The 23,845-nt window shown below is 40.4% G+C and overlaps 1 protein-coding gene across 4 annotated transcripts in view; it reads right to left on the bottom strand.

Moving 5' to 3' along the window:
- The window catches only part of CREB5 (cAMP responsive element binding protein 5), a 255,677-nt gene that overhangs the window by 157,948 nt on the left and 73,884 nt on the right, over positions 1 to 23,845 (bottom strand). For all 4 annotated transcript variants that reach the window (XM_068405096.1, XM_068405092.1, XM_068405094.1 and 1 more), the window contains one exon: positions 15,521 to 15,693. In XM_068405096.1, coding sequence (XP_068261197.1) covers positions 15,521 to 15,693 — 173 coding nt within the window. The remainder of the gene's footprint in view (positions 1 to 15,520; positions 15,694 to 23,845) is intronic.

A 23,845-nucleotide genomic window follows, 5' to 3' on the forward strand; every position in this document is an offset into this window, starting at 1 on the left:
GGTGGAAGTTATTTTAGAAAGATTTTACTTTGAAGGGCTGCTGGACAATCTAGTGTTTGTGTTTAGCGTGTCCCTGCTCACAGAAGCTGGAGATTTTCAGGGTATGGCATAATGGATTTCCTCTCCTACACCTTTAGCTTGCTGTTCTCATATCTTAGTAAGAAGCTCAAGCTTGCTGGCATGAGAGCACACGCAAGCACTTTTCTATAGTCTCTAATCACCTTTCCAGCTGCCCTGTGAGGCCGTTGCAGACTGACCATCGAAGGCCACGAAGAAACTCTTGTGGAATTCAGTGGCCTCTTTCCATTAGGGGGAAGCAAAAGGAGTTCCTCTGGATGTATGCGGAAAACTTAATTCCCTTCCTTTCTAAAACGCTTTGTCTGATTTAAAGAGTCTGCATGGATATGCCTCCAACATGTGCTGTCGCAATGTCACTTCTATCTGCGTGTGTTTGACTCATCCCATGGAAGGAGGGGGGTTAGGGAAGTGCATTACTTTCATTTTACTTCTGTTACACAGGCAGTATGCATGCTAGCAGTGCTTCATAACTTCCATTAACAGAAAGGAATTAGGATGGAAAGCTTCCTCAGAGTCTGCCAGCCACTAAAACAGTCTGCATAGCCTGGTCTAGGGAAAACAAGGAAAACACACACACACAAAAGATGATGAATGAATGGATACCTTTTAAAGAGAGAGAAGAAAGCGTGTAATAGAGAGATTGAAGACAAGGGAGAGGATTGTAGGCTTGTTCTTCTCTTGACATAAAACTCATTTTTAAAGTATTTTGCAAAGAATGGAGTCTGTTTTAGAGTCTTTTGGGGCTACTATAATAGAATTAATTTACCAGAATGAGAAAAGAAAAAATAACTGAAGCATAATACTTTTTCAAAAGAAAAATCAGTGTTTGCAGGATTTGTTAATGTCTGATTCAACAGGACATCAACACATCTATTTTAATTGAAAAAGAAAAAGAGAGAAAGAAAATTAAAGTCTTCCTACACTTGAATATGTTGAACTCCTTTCAAACAAATCTTAGTATTTATTAGCTCTTGTTTTATCTTGATTTGGAAAAGTTAAAGGAAGTATTACTTTTAGTTATGTTTCTTGTGTGTATTAGCATTCTATTGCCTTTACAAAATATGTCTGACAATTAACTCCCATTTCAATTCATTCTCTGCAAATCATAAAATGGTTTGGGTTGCAGGAGACCTTTACAGATCATCCAGTCAACCCCTCTGCCATGGCAGAGACTAGATTATCATGGTGTTTGGAGAAAGTCTAGCATAAGCATGATGATTTTGCTCACTCTGTTTAAAGCGTCTTCTGCAGTACATTTTAGCTTCCAGGAAATAAATACTACATTATTCTAGATGTGATTACGTAATCCTATCATTATTCTTTATTTCCATGGCAAAGAACTATATATTCAGGAAAATTCCTGATGTTTAATTACATCAAATGTTCAAGACGTTGTATCAGAGGAACCTATTTACTTTCTGCTCCTGTAATACCTAAATTCCTTTTTCACGTTCCTGCAAGGTGAAGGAGTATTTCTTTCCTTATTTTACAGTGTTAGACGTAGCAGCCATTTCCGCATTTTAACCTTCCCAGGATATACCCCTCTTTTCCTAGTTCCATGCAAGCATCTTGAACTATCCTGCCAAGCCCAGTATATAACAAAAGTCAGAGAGAGACAGGAGTGCATCCCCTTCCACTCCACCAGTTCTGGTCCCCACATAGTAGAACAGTCTCCGTGCATTGGTGCAGGTGGAGGTTTTCTTCCAGTCCCACCACTTCTGAGAATTAGCAACAGCAGCCCCAGCTCCCCACATTAACACTTCGAAACCACTTGCATTTCATGAGCAGTACATCAGGCACTGCTTGGGAATGGTGATACAAGGGACATTCCTTTACAGAAAACAAGTGTTTTGCTACATTTTCAACTGAGACTTTAAGGAAAAAAAAAATCAACTCAGATCTTTCTTCTTTAATTGTCTGCTTCTGGAAAATAAGCATGAAAGCACATCTTCAAGCTGTTCACCCCAGGGAGAGGAGGAGAGCTTCTGAATTGCTGTCTGCGTCCCATGGAAAGAACAGCAGTCACAAAAAAGTCTCAGTGATACACAACCTTAGATTTCAATCACGCCAGACTGAGAGCCCCGTGCCTGAACGCGCTCTCTGCCACATCAGCCCGAAAAGCTTACAGGAAAGGGGGGAACAAAGACAACAGAGCGGCCAGCTCTACACGAGGAGAAGCGAGGAAAGCTGTTATACACAGACACATCAGGACAGCTGCTGGGGTAAAGGAGCTATATCCACTCAGGATAGCAGTCGTGCTCCGGAGCCAGGAAGCTGGGCTCGGTTGCTGATAGCCAAGTGGCTCTGTGCCAAAAAGCAGAATGGCACGAGGTTTGTATTTCAGTGTCTTGGAGATACTAGGAAAGGGTTGGGGCCCTAGGAAGTTCTTCCTTCAGTATAACAAAGACAAGAGCTGTGGGTCTGATCTCTTTCCCCAAGGCCCAAAAGACCTCCCAAAGTCCTGGAAAATTGTTGTTACAGAGCAAAAATGAGGAAACTGATCCATTAAATGATCCTGCTGCTAGCGAAGGCAGTCATTTCTTTTTCCCTTTGGATGTGAAGCGCATCACTTTCCTGAAGTTAGATGCAGGACATCAGCACATTTGGCACTGTCCACCTTCAGCCAGGTCTTCTGGAGGCTTCAGGACTTTCATTCAGTCTCTTTGTTCAGCAGAGAAACTGAACACACACCAGCCTGCACCAGCTGAACCTCTATTTGCTGCACACAGGCGGCCTATCTAATGTCAGCGAGCAACGAGTGTTTGTGAACGAAAAGCTGCACACACATCTAGTGGTTTTAACAAAGGGGACTGCAAATAAAACACCTATTTTCTTATCCTCACATACTCATGCTATTATTGTGCCAAGTATTTTAAATGTCAGCTCCGCAGGATTATCTCAGAGCTGTATGACCAATCCCCAAACCATGTGCATCAATGGGAATATCAGTGGTTCCACAGTACATCCAAACTCACCCCAAAACACTGCAAATAAAAGACTGTGGGTTTAGGATTGCTTTTTAAACTAAACATTTATTTTAAAAGATAAGAGAATGGCTATTGTCGTGCTAAAAGCTGAAGACAAAATTACTATATATATGGTAGTTTTTAAATATATCACTCATTTATATTTCTTTAAGAGGAAAAAAATTTGGCTGTAGTTGCAATCAGTCTTAATTCATTCTTTATTGCTGCTCTGGTTCTGTGTTATTCGAGCTGGTTTAACTGTTAAAAGCGTTTCAAATGTTCACATGGTCTGCATTAGGTTACAGAATAAAAGTAAGTACAGCCCACCAAATGTAACTTTCTGAAATGTAAACCACATGAATTTGATTTCTTTGTGGTACAACTTTAATTGGGTTCAGAGGTCTTTCGGTCTTACCTGTCTATCTGCTCTCTGATGGCCCGACCTGATAAAGCTAATACAAAGAATCTGCAAATGTGATCCAAACTGATTACGCTCAGTTACAGTACATGGCTTTATTCTTGACAGTAACAGCCCTTTAGCCTAGTTCATTTTTAGGCTGCAAGTTTGAACCCTGGAGCCACCACTGAACTCTGAGTGGAAACGTCACGACTTGTAGTAAAAGATCACGTCCCCTTGCAAGTCTGCAAAACTAGAGAACCAGAGGGAAAGAGAGCATCTAGGTGCAACCCTAAGTGATCATGTATCCTAAAAAAAACCTGCAGGAGCATGTGTACATATGTATGCCTTGCACTGCCACAGCAAATGTCAAAACACAGAATGCATCCAACACACACACTACATGATACAGAAGCAACTGCAAACAGAAATTACAACAAAGACTGAAGTCTTCAGAGATTGATCTTCAACTGATTTCAGATTGTATTTTTTTTCTTTTGACAATACACTCTGTAGCCTTAATGACTATGACTCATTTTTTACTCATCAACTGTCCTCTCTGTTGCACCGCATTGTGCCATATGCCTTACTGGAGTGAAACAACAGTACTGCTGCTTCCCACCCAGAAAAGCACATCGTATCTCAGCAACAAGAAGAAGGCACTGTACAACAGGTATACTCACCTCGTATCCTGTGACCCGACTTGTAGACAAAGACCTGTATCAGCTTGTGGAAGCAGATCTGGAATTAAGCAGACAGCTCAGGAGAAACGTAGGGAGAAAGGGAGCAGCATGCTGAAATACTAGAAGTCCCTTCGCCTGGGCAGCTTGTTTTCTTGGTTTTGGAATGCACAGCCTTGATTTTGAAAAAGTAGCATGAAAAAGATTCATAGTGCCTGTAGTTCTTGGAAGAAGACACCACAGAAAGGAAAACTCAGCAGAACCAGTAATAAAATAATATAACCCAATATTGAAAATTACTCAACTGAAACTTCCACTGCAATTCATAAGTTTCATTCAAGTAAGTAAATCATTAACAAGTAAAAACATGACAAGTCATCATCTGGTTCAGGCAAATTACATTCTCTTTTCCCCACTGGAAGACAAAAAAAAATCGATTTTCAAAGCCAATGTAGCAAATTTTTTTAGGTTAATATTTTTCATCCTATTCCCCCAAAGCTATTGTCACCTTTGTCATTTTTCTACTGTTCTGTACTGGTAGAACTGTTCTCCCAAATAATTTCCACTGGTGAACATATGAGCACTAACAAATGAGGTCCCTGAATTAGTTCCAGGTTTTTTCAATAAGCAGTGTTGGCAACACAGCTTTTAGCTCTCTGTCCATCATACCAAGTAACAAGACAGGGCCTGTAAACATGGCAGGGGTGTCTCTGTTTTCCTGTTCGTATAATGGGCAAGCAGGAGGAGTAAGAAGGAAATGTATACCTCAGTGGTGGGTTTTTATTGTCAACATGGAATAGTTTTTTTGGCTTGGAGTCATTTACACCGGCTTCAAGGACACATCTTACAGCTTCCCAACTTGGTCATAAGGAAAATTGAACATTTCCAATGATGTTTCTCCAAAACAAAAATTAATTTTCTTCCTTTGAGGTTTGAAATGTGTTTTTTTGCTTTGTTCTCAACCCCTGTTTTCTTTTATATATGGGGGTTTGCTTCCTTCTGCATTTATGGGTTCTGCTTGGGTCCAATATTGTTTCTACCATTTGCTTTATAGGAGTTAGGGCTCCACAACCCTTCATGTTGCATTAACGTGCAACAAAAAGCTCCATGCTACTAGGCTGTGTACAGAAAAAGACCAGACTGCAAGGGACCCCAGCTTTCCCCACAGAGAAATATAGTTTCACTTGATGGCTTCTGGAATGAACTTTGCCTATTATGTTTTATGTAGATTTTGAATAAATCCTTTGAGTCACAAATTTCTTATTGGAACAATAGAACTATATAGAGGCCAGGGGAAAATCTGGAAGCAAGTATGGGTTTTCTTCCCTGTCGTGGAGCCCAGAATTCATATCTTTCTCCACATCCATTTAGTATGGCACAAAGGGAACTCACTAGCTGCTTTCTTCCAGCTTTCTTTGCTACTTCACAGCAGAAATATTATTCTGCTTCCTATTTTATTTCCCAACAGATCAGAAACAACTCAAAGACATTCTAGGTCTCTTTCCTCTGTGGGCCTGGAATGGACTGCACAGAAAGAAGAAATTAAAACAGGCTAAAAAGGAAATTAATTGTAAAGAGGTAAAGTCTTCCACACAACTCTTCCATTTGGTGTATGTATTAACTGGCTCTGATTTTATAATCTACTCCCACATATCTTCAGTATGGACTTAGTTTAATACCTGTACCATGTAACGGCAGACAAATGAAACCACTCAGAACAAGCACAAACTCAGAGAAATAATAGGAAATTGGTTCAAATTTGTTCTCCTTTGTTTACCAGTTCCAGTTCATGTCTTCAAATGTTGCAGCAGTATTTCAACCAGGATCGGCCATCCATAACAGCCTGTTGAGTTTAATAGACTTTCTTGTTTGACTGAATATCTAAAACCTATTGCTGCCTTTTGCCCACTTTCATAATGCTCATTTACATGTGGTACCCAAAAAAGTTACATCAACAACTCGCAGCGACAATGAATTAATGAAGTCCAGCATATCCAAAGAGAGATTCCTTCAGGCACATTAAGTCAGCAGTTAATCTCTCCAGGGGCAGTCTCCAGTAACAGCACAAAAAGACTTGCTGAGAACACCAGCTTTACCCATGAGTATGCCAGGGAAGTTTTCTGCATGCAGGTCTGCCCAGATACTCCAGGAGAGCATCACCATTCAGGTCTTTGCATCTCTTAAACATCTTCCTATGCAATACGTGGGACAACCCTACTGTATGTTACAAGCCAGGGACATGCAGTGAGAGAAACCACCGGTCAGAAAAGGAAGCCAGACATTCAACTGTAGCTAGCACTTGCTTCCAAAGTCCTTAAAGGATCAGAGGCACCTCCCCCAGACAGCACCTTGCAGCTGAAGTGCAGTGGCATGGCTGCTCTCTAGACACAAGAGGCAGCAGTCTATCTAAGATATGACAAGCAACATCTGCTATACAAGGGACTATATACAAAGGGAGAAGCGTCAATGATATGTTGTATAAATGCCCAGCTACAGATGTGAAAATGGATTCTCACATCAGTATGAGCTTCAAGCCCAGTCAGCTGAGATTTAACCAACCTGGAAACCCAATTAATTACTCTTAAAAAAACTTCCCATTATGTTCTCTATTTGTATTCTTTTTAGGTCATCTTATTTTCAAGGTGGGGTCATCCTGTCTTTGCCTGGGAAATCACAGATGTTTTGGGGGGGGTGAAATATGTTTAAAGATTCCAGGCCCTAAATAAAAATGCTTAATGCCAGGAATGCTAAGAAGAGCAGAATCCTAAACAAACACTGAACGGTCCCTACGGAAAACTGTGAATTCCTCGACATGTACAATGATACCACAAATGTCAGGTGGTACTTGAACCCGCTCCAGGGATCTTTAGGGACTGTTAGATGTACATAATCACTCTCAAAACCGCCACGAACTGAACAAATGGTTCAGGACAACTGCTCTGCTAAGAAGTCAGGATTGACATATCTGACTTCTGAGCAGGTCTAGAAAATTTTTAGTTGCTTGAAGAAAACTTACGAAGACCGAAAGCTACCATTTTCGGAGCAGAAATCATGGGACTAGAAGCACCAGAAGAATTTCTGTTTAGGACCATTTGATGCTAACCGTACTTTTTTTTTTTTTTATCTCGTGAAAAAGAGCAAGAGATGGGGGGACAGGAAAGTACAAAGACACAAGCAAGAAAAGGTAGAAAACGAACAACAAGCGCAACTTTTTTCTTCTATCAAATGTTTGATACGTACACACTGTATTTCAATTTGTAGGGTTACAAAGAAAGAAGAATGTTACTTTGAGCCCTTACATTTACAGCACTGGTCAGCCTGGATGCTATGGTTAAAGAACTAGGTAAAAGTAACATAATATAAATCAGAATTCCCCAGGAGGTTTATACAATTCTCTAAAGACTGTCAAATAAGCGAGGGATTTCGATTTCACTCATTTGGAGAATTGTCCACTGAAAACATTTTATTACTTCGCCAAGTTTTTACGGACCCTATCAGAACAGCTGCGATTCACTTCACTTGCAGCAGAGGAAGCTGGTAATAGCTCAAAGATTGCCCCCTTCATTTCATAAACCAATTAGGACCTGGATCCTACAACTGGAGTAACACAACCCCTTCTTTTACTGGCAAAATTCCACTTCATTTATGTGAGCTCAGAATAAAGGTCTCTGCTGGCAGAATACAGATGCTCATAGCAGCAAATGTTTCTAAAACACACTCTCTAATTTGTTCCTTCTTCTAAGGAACAATCTTCCGCACTCATCAAAACGAACACTGCAAGTTCTGTCTAGTCACCAGCTCCTTGCAATTTGTTACTAAACATTGCTAGGAGAATTTAAAATTATGATTTACCATATGCAACTTTGCTAGAAGGTCTCTAAAATGACAGATTTATTTAAATTATTTCTTCCCTCTAAATCAAGCATCATTTTGTTTGTTTAAAAGAAGTCATTTTCGTGATGTTGTCACCTTAGATTTATCTATGCTTCTGATTTAAAGTGTATTGGGTTTTTTGGAGGTTTTTTTTTTTTTATGCATATTTGGCCTGTCCATAAGTATAAACAAAAGGATATATATGTCTTACATGGGACCATACCGTACCACTGATTTCTAAAACTCAAGTCATCAATTAATAGGGAGGCTACTTTTACAAGCGGTAAACTAGGATCCATACACTTTACGCATAGTCTATAATTTCTGTGTTTTCCCCCAGGCATTTTTCTCTGAACTATTGCCATTGGTTTTCAGCCAGGTACCAGCTTAAAAAAAAAACAAAAAAACAACAACAAAAAAAAACAACAACAAAAAAAAACAACACACACAAAAACCATTAACACTTTACTAACTTATAGTAGTTTACTAACTTATAGTATGTTTTGATATCCCTTTGAAAGTCTTCCAAAAATACACTGGCAAGACAAACCATGCAAAATTGAGGTGGTTTCTATTCACCACATCAATGCCAATTCCCTTATTGAAACAGATACAAACATAACTTCTTAGTAAGCAACTAAATTTTTATCAGAGTACTTTGCACATAAAGCTCTTCACTTTTTACCCACTCCTTATAGTCATTGTGCCACCTCCAGCAAACATTTAAGCCCTTCTTTGAACTGACATGGTGAGAGGCAGCATCCCAAAGCTTGCTCTTTCTCTGGAACCTGCAAATTACTCTCTTAAAAGAAAAGAAAGAAATAAAAAAAAGCCTTACACCAAACAAAGTCTATATTGTTTGAGTTAGTGTTTTACTGCAGCTTAGTTACCTGTCAAACAGGCTGACACTTGGATAAAACACATACTGGAACCATGCATCAGGGCATGTTAAGTGCAAACCTGTGATGAAGAGCAGAGCTATGCGATTTGGCTGTGCAGAGCTCTAATGATCATTACTGGTCTAGGAAAGCTTGGTCTGTTGCATCAAACCCACTGCAACTCTGAGATCCTCTTCCATCCGAAAATGATTTTACATCTGTTTTAGTTCAGAGAGTCATATAAATCAGAAGCTCTGACCATAAATTTTGATGACACCTTTAAAGAAGATTTATACAGTGTGTATTTTATATATATATATGGGAGGTAAGTAAGAGATACCAAACACTAAAATTAAGCAATCAATGCTGTATTCTCCAAGTTCTGTATATCATACTTAAGTCCTATTTATGACTTACTCTGATGTGAGAGCCAACCTATGCCTATGAAAGCTCGCTATTCCTGTTCAGATAGTTATGGCTGCAGTATGCTATTACGACCTTGCTTTCCTATAGTTCTTGGGTGGGACAAGCTTTCCAGAATGGAAACATCATGATCCATTTCTTAGAAACCGCTTCTGTAAGAATTGGCTTGAGTGTGGTTTCGCTGCCTATCTGAAACAACCATTGGGAGAAGGAGAGGGCTGGTTTCTCTTCATAATGAAAGACAATCCTAATTAAGAGTCAGGAAATCACACAATATCCCTAACACTTTTTTTTTTTTTGGTGCTCATGCTGTGAACAAGAAACATTTCTAATAAGCTTCGGACTTTTGTCAAGTAGAAAGTATGAGGCATAACATACAGCGTTCATTAATAAATTTAACCAACGTGTATAACAAGCACGTAACTTTCAGGATAACAGTTGACTTCAAGTCAGATAAGAAACACACTAAACCATCTCCATTCCTGCTTGACAGGCTATTTATTACCTGGCTAATGATCCTCCTTTCAGTCCCCTGAAAGTCACCTTAATATATGTCAGTACTTTCCAACCCCTCCCCAGACCATATAGCAAGAAAGAGTTTTTGGGAAGGCACGGGAGTATGTGGTTGGGGATAGATGAGAGATGTCATGAACAATCACCCCTCTGTGCTGCGTCTGACACAGAGGCTGGTGCTGGTTTCTCTTTTTCTTCCTGACTCAGCAGTGTCAGGAGAGATTGAGTCAGCAGCTCCTGAACATGCCAATGCAAACAACAGGGGAGGCTGGGGAGCAGACAGATCTTCTAAACATCACATGCAGAGCAGCACGGTTTGGTCTGCAGGTCAACGTGTGGACCTGGGCAGCAGCTAGCTAAAAGGGATGAAATGGCTAGAAAGGATCCATCTGTCAAACTCCATTTTCTCCCACATCACCCTGTCTATGAGCCACAACTTGTTTCTGGGAATGGCTCACTTGTAATAATTTCTTAAGTAATTCACCTGAGCTTCCCAGAGGCTTGTGGCTGTTGTACACATTGGCTTGATGGGATTCCATGTCCAGGTTGGCCGAGGTCAGTGTAGTAGAAGGGACTACAGAAAAAATGTCTTAGCATAAATAGAAGAAAAAAAAGCAGGAACATTAAACAGGGAATAAAGCCCAACTTTGAGTACAAAGACAGAAAAAGAAATAAGTATTTGGACAGAATGACACTGTTAGATGCTCCCTCTTCCCACCTCTCCCTTTTCGTCCCCTTCCAGGGATCTAACTGATGTTCTTACATCCTGTGCAACCAAGGATACAGAATGGACCTGATCAAGTAACCAAGAGGTCATTTGATACTTCATCTCTCACTGCACATTTCTTCTCATCTCACAACGTACTGTGGTGCTTCAGTTCAAGCACATGAGTTGGAACAGAGGCTTTTATCCCAGGTTTCCTAGAAAGGGAACTGGTCTTTGAATTTAATAAAAGCATGTCATTCCATGGCCTCTTTGATGCCACACACTTCTCCAACTTATGAGGAGCTTAAAGAGAGACTTTCTCTATCACGTATAAAGACCCTTCTGAGTTACCAGCCTACTCCAAGGGCCTCCCAGAACTAGCTGCATTATGGAAGAGTTTCTGCCTGTGAACATCTCTTATAGGAGCCTTTTCTGTTTCCTAAAGCTATAAAGGATGATAGCAGGATACTCTGAGAACTCAACCAGCAGCTGCAGTCTCAGATAGCTTGCTGCTATGGCAAAATTCCCATGCTTGCCAGAGCGGAGCCCTGTCCTTCTGCCGTCTTGGGTCCCTCAGATTAAGACTACAGCTGAGAAGTTTTTTTCATTTTCCAAATGACGACTCCGTCCATGTCCCATGCCCCTCTGTTTGGAAAGCATTCAACCCCATGAAAAGATGATAAACTGGAAACAGAGAGAGACGTATGGCATCATGAGAGGGAAGAGAGAGAAACAGGAAGGAAACACATAGGCATTAAAACGAATGCTGCATGTGGGGACTGAAAGGCTGTCCTCCCACTGTTACCATGATTCTTCGGTACATAAAGGCACGAGAGGCATCTTCCAAATCCCTCTTGCTGTCTTCTCCTACCTGCTTGCATTTCACGAAATGTGGTTGCAATTTTTCCCTTCTGATGCTGTGCCAGAAGACCATCTTATCTTGATTAAATTGCTCTACAACACTTTGAAAACAGATAATCTACATCACATGGTTAGTGGTCTATGTCCACTTTGCAGCCCAAGTTCACTGAAACTGGACTCACGTCCCCCTCTCCATTTACTACAGTGTCAACAACTTGCTGGTTCTGTGACAACCCTGAATCCTCCCATGTTCTCTTTCAGCTACAGAGCTGTACCAGTGAGTTTCAAGCTGGAATAATTTCTAGTCGTGTCTGCTACTAGCTTGAAAAACAGCAGCAGGTTACTTTCTCCAGGAAAGCTGAGCTGTTAGGCTGCGGCCTTCTACAGTCTTTGCTGGTCTGAAAAAGACATCTTACCTAGCAAAAGACGTGCCCATATAAAGCAACCAGTGTACTGTCTTGTCACCAATTTGTCTGACCATAATTTTCACATACATTGCTGAATAGTCTCTGAAAAAAATGAGTTATTTTAACAAAAAGAAGACAAACACTGCTATTGTACAGCCTAGTTCAGACTCCCATATCTTGAGCTGATTCAGCTTATCTGCCTTTCTATACCTTCGACAAATGCATGTCTTATAACATTTTTTCTCCCCTTCCTCCATATGCCTTACTGCTTTTCCTCCATGTATCTTATCTCCAAATGATGTGCTATTAATCAGCCAAAGACACCCTTCACTGCTAAGTGTTCCTCAACTCATTTTTCATCAGCACAAGTAGTTACTAGTTACAGCATTCCTCCCACATACTTAAAGGCTTGAGGCGGAGGGAGGAGGGATGGCAAGGAGGTTAGAGACTGCCTCACCACGTAAATACTATCTGGGACCTTTATACCAACCTGCCAGTTTGCTGTAATGATAATGATGTTGCTGCTTGTTCTCAACCAAGTACATGGTGGGAGGAAAGTGGGACTGCACCCAGTCTTATTTTTCAAGTTATTAACCTTCATGCTCTTCCCTTTTTCTGATTAACCTGGCTGGATGCCTGTTCAGTAGTAGCTGAAGCTTAATACCTGAAACAATGTGTATATATATATACACGGTGCCAGTAAGACTTGCCCGACAAATGCTCATTCTGTCATGTTTTCCCATGCCTTGTGTCAATATCTCATTTTATATACGAGCCCCCAGAGCCAGCGGAGGGGATAGGAAAAAAGAGAGAGGCACAGAGGGAAAGGGACGGAGGGAGAGGGAGGAAAGAGAGCAGGAGAGAAGAAAGTAGGGGAAAATTACATCCCGCGGGAACATCAGCTGCTGTGAACTCGCCCACTCCTCACCATGAAACGAGCTGTGTGCGGGCACAGGTGGGTCCCATTCTCTCTTACTGGAGCACAGCCTACGAGCAGGGTCTAAATGAAGACTTTCATTGCTGTTCCCTGTTTTCATTGGAGTAAGGCCATCACAAACATTTGCAGGTGGCTTGGCCATAGTCTGACACTAAAATATTTGTGGTTGTGATAAAAATCAGAATATTGCTACAAGATGGTTCTATATAACCTTTAGGGCGTGATTCTGGTCTTACAGAACTAGCTCAATGAGAGTTTTACCCAGTTGCGCTCTGCTGTTTTTATTGCTCATTAAAAGGCATATTCCCTGGCACAATTCTTCATGGTAAGGGCTCCTCTACCCTTTGGGGCAGCTTCAAGATGTTTTTAAAAAAAAGGAGGAACCCAACCAAAAAACACTGATTTGAGCACCTCAGAATGTGGGCTTGTTAAAAAGCTGAACCATCTCAACTTTGTGAGGCCAAACTGAAATGACCGAACTTTGCAGAACTCAAACATTTTCTGAATCCATCTGGATTTTTCTTCAGTCGCCCAATATCAAAACCATTGTCCAGTCTGTATTCCTCGTGAATGAGTCTTGGATATAATTCTTAGCACATTTAGAAGGATAAAATTAAGATAAATGCAAATGACAAGATATGTTCTTTGAATAAAGAGAACAGGCACCATGGGGAAAAGACTGAAGGAAAAGAAGACAAACAACAAGGATGCTCAACACTTTGGCAAGTAGATGAAGTCCAAAATGCAGCAATTATCTCCTAGGACACACCATGAACAAAAAACAAAACCTCCTAGGAAGAGGGAAGAATGGGGAACAGAGTATGTTGGAGGTCACACCATAAGTCTCATTCACACACCAACTCACACAGAGACTAAAATGCTGACAATTGCCTCCCAATAGAGCAGCTTTAGACTCAGACTTAGGAAACATTTGTGTGATTCAGTCACAGGGGAGGATTAAGATATGTCATGACAAAGCTTCCCAAACAAGACACTCACCACTGACTAGGAAATAGGCCTTTTTACCCTCAACCCCTCCAACTTTGGAGATTCTAATCACCATGGCCCCTAACCAGCGCAAACCTAAAACCTGACTGACAGGGTCTTGCAAAACCACATGCAGTTTTTTTCTCACTATATAGAAACAATTGTTCAGAAGCCAAGTACAGTCCTATGCAAAACACCTCACCACTAAGTATTAAAAGTTGTTTGGGCTTTTTTTTTTGTTTTTAATTAGGATCATAATTACCACTAGACCTATTAAGTCACAATTTGAACAGGGGCTTAATCATCCTTAACCCAAATAATGGCATTAGCTGTTTTTCTTTCTAAAACTGAAAAAGAAACCGTTTCTTCCCTCCTTCCTCTCTCCCAGCCTCCTGTTTTGAACAGAACTGGACATACATGAGACAATAACTTTCTTGGATTCACAGATGAATGGTATTGCACCTGACATCTCAGTGAACACTGCGTTTTGTCAATATGTAACATATACAAAGGCACATCTATCAAATATGTTTACCTGACCCACACTATCAGATTTCTACATTAAGATTCAAATCCTGAAGTAGTAGTAAAAAGGAAAGTAGAGGAGCTTTGCCAGAAGCACAAAACTGGGGCAGCGGATGGAACCCGTGTCCTGTGCGTGGCTGGGTAACCCTTATGGAGAAGTCAGTGCCACAGGCCATCTCTGCCACCATGGCACTGGGAGACGGAGAGCCTGTGGTCCACATCCTGCCCCAGCCATCAGGCATACTGAAAGAAAACTCAAGAATAACTGGATTTTGCGTTTTCAATGCCAGGATTTCACTTTTCAGTTTTACTCTGAAGAGACTGCAAGTTGCTCATCAATTATTTAGACAATGACTGGGGACAGAGACTGCTTTTGCACTTACAATATAATGGATGTGACCAAATTACAAATGACAGATAATGAATCTAGACTCCTACTTTATTCTCAGTTCACTGATTTATCTTTTTATCCATATGTTTTCATGCATAAAACCCACCAAATTCTCAGAGTTGTGTGACAAAAAACTGTACCCTCAAATCATCTGAGCAGTTTCTGTATAATTGAAAACAAGTTATTGCGACTTATGAGGACCTCATGTTTGCTGGAAGTAACTGAGTGTACAAGACACTTATGTTTTTGTACATGCAGTTCTCCAAACATAAGCACACAACTGGCATTGAAGCCAATACAATAAGCATCCGTACTGTCAATCTATGGGAATAACTATCAATTCATCATCACAAATTGGGCAACTGTTCACAGAGGTCTCTGTGCCAAACTCCATTTATCTTAACGGACTTTTTATTTTGTCTTCTAGCATTCCTCAGTTATATGGAGCACATAGAAAACAGCCCAATCCCACTGAGCACACAGAATTCCCATTGAAAGAAGTGAAAGGATCAGCTTCAGAAATACTCTGTCTTTCTTCCTAGAGCAGCTATAGAAACAACATGAACTTTGAATGTAAGCAGATAAAAAAAAAAAAAATGGATGGAGAAACCAGGACTTCCCTGCAAGTACAGTGCTCTGCCCCTTTTGAACCAAAGTGCCAGGTCTGGAGTAGATGTAGTAACCTGGCCATTCCCCCACAGTCTGCAATGCACGTAGCAGGAGTCCTTTCCGCATGCTGGCAGGATCAAGTGCAAACTCCGTAACCTCAAGAACCACAAGGACAACATCTGGTCCTGCATGCAGCTGAACCTTAAGAACCACGAGGACAACATTTGGTCCTACATGCAGCTGCTGGAGCCAGAGAAAGGGAGAAATGAGAAAATGGAAATGAAATTACCCAATCTGTCGATTTGTGGAAGGTGCTTGCGTAATGACTGAACTGGACTGTGGAGACGGCATGGCTTGCTGAATCACAACGCTAGTGTCGTGGTTTGGCATCCTTGTATTTGTCAGCTGGTGAGATCCAGGTCCTGCCATTGTTCCTCCAACTGTGTTATGCATGGAGATATTCTGTGAAAAGAAGGGAAATGGGGGATGGTGGAGGGAAATGAAAAAGAAATAAATGTCTTATCTTGTTTCTGTGTTCTACAGGAATACAATTAGAAATCTGAAAGTATCAACAATATGAAAAGTTACTGGCTCCTGGTAAACCCCAAGTCAATAGACCTTGTTGTAACCAACAACAATAAAGAAATGAAAAATAACTATTTACTTTTACAAGGCAATATAAATGGGAAAATACCCACAAGTTGACTAATTACTCTTCTGTGATTCTGACTCATGATTTATAATAGAGATATTTAGCACATATTCTCCTAACTGAACTGATATATATTTTGTTTGAAAATTACTTCTGTGGCGAGTGCATGGCACCTTGATTTACTACATGGGTTGTTTACTGTGTACTAGGTCTGCTTAGACTGACAAGCAAATCAAGTTTTATAGTTCCAGAGTAACAAACGGTACATGGTATGTCACGAAACAGCCATTCCTATTAGCCTCCACGTATTTTGTGGAGCAATAATATCCCAGAGGCCTAGAATAATAGCAGTGTATTTGCACATATATAACTTCTGCTGCAGGTAACTTGGAGCCCTTAAATAGTTATTTTTTTTAAAAAAGTTAACAGATAACTCATATCCACAGCACGAACATGCCACGAGAGACCAGGATACTACTGAGGAAGGAACCCTGGAATAAAACCTCTCTCCTATTATCCCTGCACACACAACATACGCTGCTGCTAAACCGCAGGGTTTGACTTGGCCCATGTTTAAAAACAAACAAAACTTTCAAGCCAGAGATAACCCACAGTGTATATGTATGAAAAATATGGTAACCTTGAGAGCATTATTTTTCCTATCAGGCATCAATGTGCAGACTGTCAGCAGCAAAAGGAAAAGAAACTTTCCATTGTCACTTCATGCTAGGCTGATGAAAAGAGAAAATAACACCTTTACATGCACTCTCTGCCACCAAGACTCACACAAAGCATCTTCCTGATCACTGCAATACTCAGGATTGAAAACTAAAGTTAAATTTCATTCAAAATTTCAGTTTATGAGCCAATTTGTCTAGGAAACACATAAAAACCACAAAATACTGATAGATAAACTTGGTGAGAAAGAAAACTCAGAGCTCTGCTCAAGTGTGGAGGACGGGAGAGGAAGACAACGTATTGAACCCCAGACCTAAAAGAAAGATTGTGTTCTGAACCAAAGCAAGAACAAACCCTTTAGATGACACTCCTCATGGAAAATGAGCCAATAATTAGAGGACCCACACTAAAAGCCTTAGCTGTCATCCCCAATCTCCCAATTCTAATGTATTTCAGGTGATTTCCCAGGCTGCTGTGGACATACGGATCTCTCTGTTTCTTTTAGAGGAGTTGTTCCAGTCCTCATAAACATAAAAAGAGGCAGAGGTGCTGCCTACAGCCACATGGTTAGACCACTCACGCACTATGAAGAAGACCCAGCTCTGAGTTCCTGTTCTGGTAAATAATTTATACCGTATGAATCACATCCAGCAGCAGAATAGCCAGTGTTCACTTAGAAGCATGAATTGCAAGAGGAAGCCAGACCAAGGACTTCAACAGTAATTTTTCATAACCCAGTAGTATGTCATGACCATCAGGCAATAAGAGAGAATAACCTTAAATACATGGAATCTATTCCAAAATAAGATCTACCTCACCTCCCACATTTCTATAAAAATGTCGCTTCTTCAATGACTTAGTGTTTTCTGATGAAAAACTGTTCTGGTAAAAAAAAAATATATATACATAAGAGAGAGCGCCAAATCTAGTTCAGGATTCAAAACCACACTGACTTTTTTGATCGTTACTAGATTTTGCAAAACCAGGTCTAATAGTCTATCTGCAAGTAAATCTTTTAGCACTATCACTTCCTAAAGCTTCCCCTTTATATTAAATGCATGTGTTCCAATTGAAACCTATCAATATGTGTTATTGACTTGTTTCAAAGTTCACCCTCATTTAATTTCTCCTTTACACTGCCTCCACAGTTTCTGAATCATTCCAAATATTTCTGTTTTGCCTGTTTGCTTTCAGTAGTATACTTATTAGAGCAAATATTAAATTGCAAGAGAGGTACACAGTACCTGTACCTCTGGGTCCATAGGGGAGCAACAAAAATGAAAAGCAGCAGTCACCCCCGATGAGTTTACTCTGCAGTGCTGCACAACTGCCCCCTGCCATTGACAGCACAGATCTTCTGCCTGCACACACATGCCTTGCTTCCAAAGAGGGCTGCCTGCATGAAGGCAGAGCATTGGCATGAAACGGTCCAGGACTCAGAAAGCCTTTCTCTAGATTACAGACTCCAGACCACAGATTTCCAAGAGCCACAGGACACTGATCTGCTGCATGGGAGCATCTTTAAAGGAAACATGGATGGTGCCATGAGTCCATGAGTCCTGGGAAGGGACAGGATATAAATCTGTCAGAGCTTTAGACAAGTGGTACCCCAGCACTTGCCCAGATTTTGACTGGATTTTGTTGTAACATGGCAGGGCAGAAATCAAAGCTTCAATATCAGATTCCTGTGCTCCTACATTCAGTATTTTTGTTTTCTTCTCCTTCTCTTTCCCTTTTCTCCTATAATTCCAGACCTCTCTAAGGTACAAATGCTATGAATTATGATGGGTATGAAAAATTTTGTTTGCCCATAAGACATGGTAATTGTTAGCTTACATGCATAAACTTTTAACGCTGTTTCAAAGTTTTAACAACTTCCAATAAACTGTATCTTTTCAGAAAGTATACTCACCCATACTTAAATGACAACACCCATGCTTTGAAAGACAGCAGGAAGGTAATGCACAATAGATGTGACACTAAGCCTACCTGATCTAGTCATATGCATCATGACATGCAGAATGATTCTCTATCACCAGCACAGCAAGACTAGGCTCGTTGCATGTGTGATGCAGACAGTCTTCAGAACTCCCAAAATGGCCTTGCTGTGTTGAGCTCTGCACCTGATTCTGAATGGATCTGGATAGGATATCAATGAGCTCCTTGCAGACTTGACTTTGGGCCCTTACAGAAACAGGACAAATTCAGCAACATTGGCTGAAACTGAGACCTCCACTTTGTAGTTGAATTGTCATTTGGCTAGGCTGCTTCCAGCTCTACTTTTAGGGAGTTCTGCATGCTCTTCCACCAGGGATCCATGAAGAACATCTCACTTAGATTCCCCTTTTCATTCTTCTCTGGCTCTTAAGTCAATGGTTAAGATTAATTGATACTAGGCAGGAAGCTGCCAGCACTCCAACTCAGAGAAGAAGTCAAGAGGAGCGATGGCGTGGACAGAGCTCTCCCTCTGCTTTTAACACTCCCAAGACTCATCCATACTCTGAGAGAGTATGACACACACTCAGAGTTTTCTCAGAGATCTTCACAACTGTCCTTCAGCATTAGGAAAGGGCATATGAGATTAGTATTATTATCCATTTTATTAAACTGAACCTAAATGTTCACACAGGGAACAGGCCACCTGGATGCCAGGAGCTGTAGAGACACGAAAGACATCCCCTGCCCTTAAGATTCGTTTAATGGATCTTAATTAAGATCCAATAAGTTAAGAGAAATTTATTTCCTCTAGGACTAAGTTTCATCCTCACCAAAATTCCCAGTCACTCCCACTGAAGCAGAAACTAGGATTATAACACTGAAGAGTTTTTATAGAAATGCTCTCTTTGCCCATGTGCTCATACTGTACTCTCCAGTGGTATTTAACATTCAAATAAATAAAACAAAAAACAACAAGCCACATCCACAAACCACTTTTAAATCAACGTGCTCGTTCTCAACCTTTCCAGCTGCAAGAGGAAAGTGAATAGATCATCCTCAGCTTGACTTCTCCCCAGTTACACTGTATTCTCCATTTTAGCTTCAGACATTCAAGAAAACATTTGAGCATTTTCTCCCACATGCAACAATTTAACTTTGGATAGGCACTTCTTTTTTCTAAAGGCTAAAAACTTCTTGAAGTCATGCTTCCAAGTTCTGGTGGAGAGGATTACACATCACTCCACAAGAACACACACCCTGTTGGCAAGCACAGCAGAGAAATGACGGCTCCGCAGACACAGACGAAATACACCCGATGACTCCAGGCAGTCACCATTTCCACCAAACCCCGATTCTTCCAGAGGAACATCCACCCATGTCACACGGCACCACCTGTATCACACATCTCCATCTACTGAAGGCAAAGGATGAAGAAGATGGATCCATCCTTTACGATCCATTGTAATATTCCAAGTTTCAAACAGAGTTTGTTTGTGGTTTTAAACTCTAAGAGCTAGTTTCTGAACTCAAGTCAGCTTATGTTTTCCTACTATTCTTTTTTAACTGTGAGGTTTAATGAAAATTGCAAATACCAGTTTTATGCAAACTGAAGACTCATTCAGGATTGTTCTGAATGAGCTTTTAGATCAACAGAGCTGTCACCTATAACCAACTATACACAAATATACTTTGCAGACTATTATATACATTCTAAAGTCAGAAGGTATGTGACATGAAAAAAATGAGAGAAAATCCAATTCATCTAAACAAAGACAAAAGCACTTTTTTGCATTTTTCTATTTTCTGAAAAAAAAAAACATTTAACTATATTTTCCCAAAGAGCAATTTTAAATATTTTTCAAATAATTCAAGAGAAAAGGCATCAACTCAAAAAAAACTTAAAGATAGAAATCAAATACACAGCAATATTTTAGAATTTATATAGCCTGACCTCTCAATTAATATATTTTAACAAGGACAAATATTCTAAGTTGTCCCACTTTCAGGCATTTTACAATTTATGGGGAAAAAAACCATGTATTTCTAATCTAAAGTCTTCTAGAAGGCTCTACAGATGCACTGCATTCAGGGAGACAAGATACACATTTAAATTGCAGCTACATGTGCACTTTTAAGAAGTGTACAGTAGCATCTTGCCTGATTATGGAGACCATAACTTCACAACATATATAATACATGCATGAGTGGAAGCCACCAATGACACACTCACCCATTGCACATGCTGCTTACACAGCCAAAGAACCTGCTGGCTTAAAACCTTAGAAGACATTGTAAAGAAAATTGTAGACTAAATGTGGCAAATAATGGCAGGCTTCAAAATTATTTTAATCATATACAACCTCCATCAACATTACCGACTCTATGAATTGTCTCCTGACAGAAGAAAAAGATATCTCAAAACAAAAGTTATCAAATCTCCCCAGAAACAGCACCAACTCATTTATTTTCTCATTATTCAGAAAGAAAGTCTATTATGAAGATTTAAATTTAAAAAAAAAAAAAAAGAAAAAAGGAAAAAGTTCCATTATGGAAGAGATGGGAAAGCGTAAACTTGGTGGAGACTGAAACGCAATACTTTTTCTTTTTTTAAAATTGTAACATCTGTATAGCTTGAATGAGAAAAAGCACTAAAGCAGAAAAAAAGGAACCAGAAAAGAACTGCTGGAAAATGCTGTGTAGTAACATGAAGCATAGGGACAAAGCACTAGGAAGATCTTATTGCAGACTGCTAAAATCCATTTAACCCCCTTACTTAGCGAGAGGTATGAACTCACCGAACGAGTCCGATGCATAAAAATACAGAACTGATGCCAAGGGATCCATTCCTCAAACCATTTCAAAGAAAGGCAAATGCTCACTTAACAGCTACCTGATAAAAATGGCACATTAAAAAAAAAAAACAGCAGGCATGATATATCCCAGAATGCAGAAGGACTCTTCCCTGTCTCCAGGGCCAGTCCAACAGCTACCCCTGAACCGGACACAGCTCGCTATCCACACAATGCTGGAGACTCAAAGGCCGGGAGTGGTACGAGTATATCTGACTTCTTGAACCCCAGGCACCACCACTCAGTCAAATATTATCAACCTGATCTCCTTAGGGATAAAAAAGCAAAGAAACATTAAACTCCTTACTCAAAAATGACAGGTAATGATAGGCAGATGGGGGAAGAAGGGAAACATTGCTCTCACTGAAAGCATAAAGCTTTGAATCTGTACTTGTCAGTCTCGGCCACTGGTTTCCAATTTTTTGGATCACAGACCTCTGTCAACCCTCTGAATTTCTCACAGAGCACTCTGTGCTCTTATCATAAATTCTGTAATTAAGGCAAGATGGTTCCACAGACCAGCTGCAGATGACTTACCACAGCTTTGCGACCACCAGCAGTTCACAGACCAGAGTTTAACTGCCGACCAAATACTGCTTCAGAGCACCGTGACTAGAATTTCTTGACAAAAAAGACAACATTTCTAAAGGTATCTACAGACTTCAGTAGCACAAGTCCTTTTTTCAAAATGTCTTCAGTCTTTTGGAGCCTTAGTAAACAATTAATGTTAATTAACAGATCAGACTTATCTATCAGCTCCTGGGGCTGGCAGGAGCTTTGCAAAATTTTATCCTAAATATCTATGCTGGAATGTGCAGGGAAACTTCCTTTTTGTTTTAAGTTAGGATGAATTGTTCTTAAACGTAGACATGCTGGCTGCTCCTGAAGAGGCACAAACAAAAAAAAAACCCTCATAAAAAATCTTTTTGTCCTGTTTCCTTTCAATAGCTGTTACTATGTTATCAGAAAGACTTTCTGAGATACACTGAGTGATGCAAATGAAACCTCAAGTCTGCTAATCTCCAGCAAAATACATGGTGCTGCTAAGAAGCATGGCACAAGACACAGGACAGGCACATGAAGTGCTAAGCCAGGCATAAACCATCTCAAGGCTGCAGCAGTCACCACCATAACTCGAAGTCCGAAGGGTCCATTTAAGCACTACTAATCCTCTTAAGGCCGCTGCCTGAAGGGTGACAGCCCTGCACAAGATCTCCGCAGCACAGCTGGTGCTGTGGGCCAACCTTCGATGTGCCTTTCCACTTGGCCTCTGCCCCTTGGGTACGAGAAGCACAGTCACCTCCTCTGGGCTCTTCCTCTCACCTTCTGGGGAAAATGCACATGAGCTTCTTGCAGGGGCACGCTAAGCCTCCCTGCCTGTCCTCCACTTCAGCTGCTGGTTTTAAGTAAATACTTTGACTCCTCTGATACTATGAACAAAATGCAGGAGATTTAGAATTTTTGGTCTTTTATCTTAATTTTTGTGACATGATCTAATTACAGACATTCAGTGGTGCCCTCTAATTACCAGCAGAAATGAATACTGAAAGATGACCCTTGTATTCCACAATTCACTCCCCTCTTCCCCCACTACCCTCCTCATGCCCTTTTCAGCATGTCTGTCCAGACTATGCTTTTGACATATGCAGCCTTCTTCAGATACACAGTAAGTAATATATGGTGTGTACCAAATGTACCCACGATAAACCGCTTACTAGGGGAAAGGAAAAATGTAGTATAAAGGAAATGCAATGAACATATTTTAAAGGAGAAGGAAATTTTGGAAGACTGGTCGCACCAGAGTTTGAAAGGAAATAGCTTCTCTATGGGAAAAGATGACATCAGACTGTGTGCTTATGTCTTGAAGTTTCCTACAGATATCTCCCATTTTCCTCAGGGTTGCTTGTTTCATACACAATTACTTGCCCAAGATAGCCATTTAAGCAACACAGCACAAAGAGCTGCTTCTGTTCAAAGAAACATCAGTAACACTCAGTGTGCATAGCTCCGCTCAGGTCACTCAGGGTGTTCTGCACTGCTAACACCACACTACATCCCCCTAACTGGGAGGCTGCAAAACAGGGGGAACACAACTGGCTGCCTAGCTCTACCCAGTTCTGTCATACTTTATGCAAAAGCCGTAAACTGACTATTTCATTTCTTCCAAGTTGCCTATTGTGACATTTATAAACAGGAACCTGGCAGCATGTCAATGGGTGCACAACTGATTTCCTTTTTCTAAATACAATTTTAAAAAGCAAATAAACAAGGTTATGCCTGCTAATGAAACATTATATGCCATGCTGGAGCTAGTTTTTCTCAAATGTATTCTCTAGAGCAGATGGAACACCAATAAACACAAAACAACAAAACCTTTTATAAAAAGCATGTTTATAAGAAAATACATTCTGCATAGAACTTTGTCTAAGGAAAAACTGGCTTATATCTGTAAGGTTATCTTGGGGACCCAACTATGGTGCCATTACATTGCTGTAAA

The sequence above is a fragment of the Nyctibius grandis genome, chromosome 7 (assembly GCF_013368605.1).
Source record: "Nyctibius grandis isolate bNycGra1 chromosome 7, bNycGra1.pri, whole genome shotgun sequence".
NCBI lineage: Eukaryota > Metazoa > Chordata > Aves > Nyctibiiformes > Nyctibiidae > Nyctibius > Nyctibius grandis.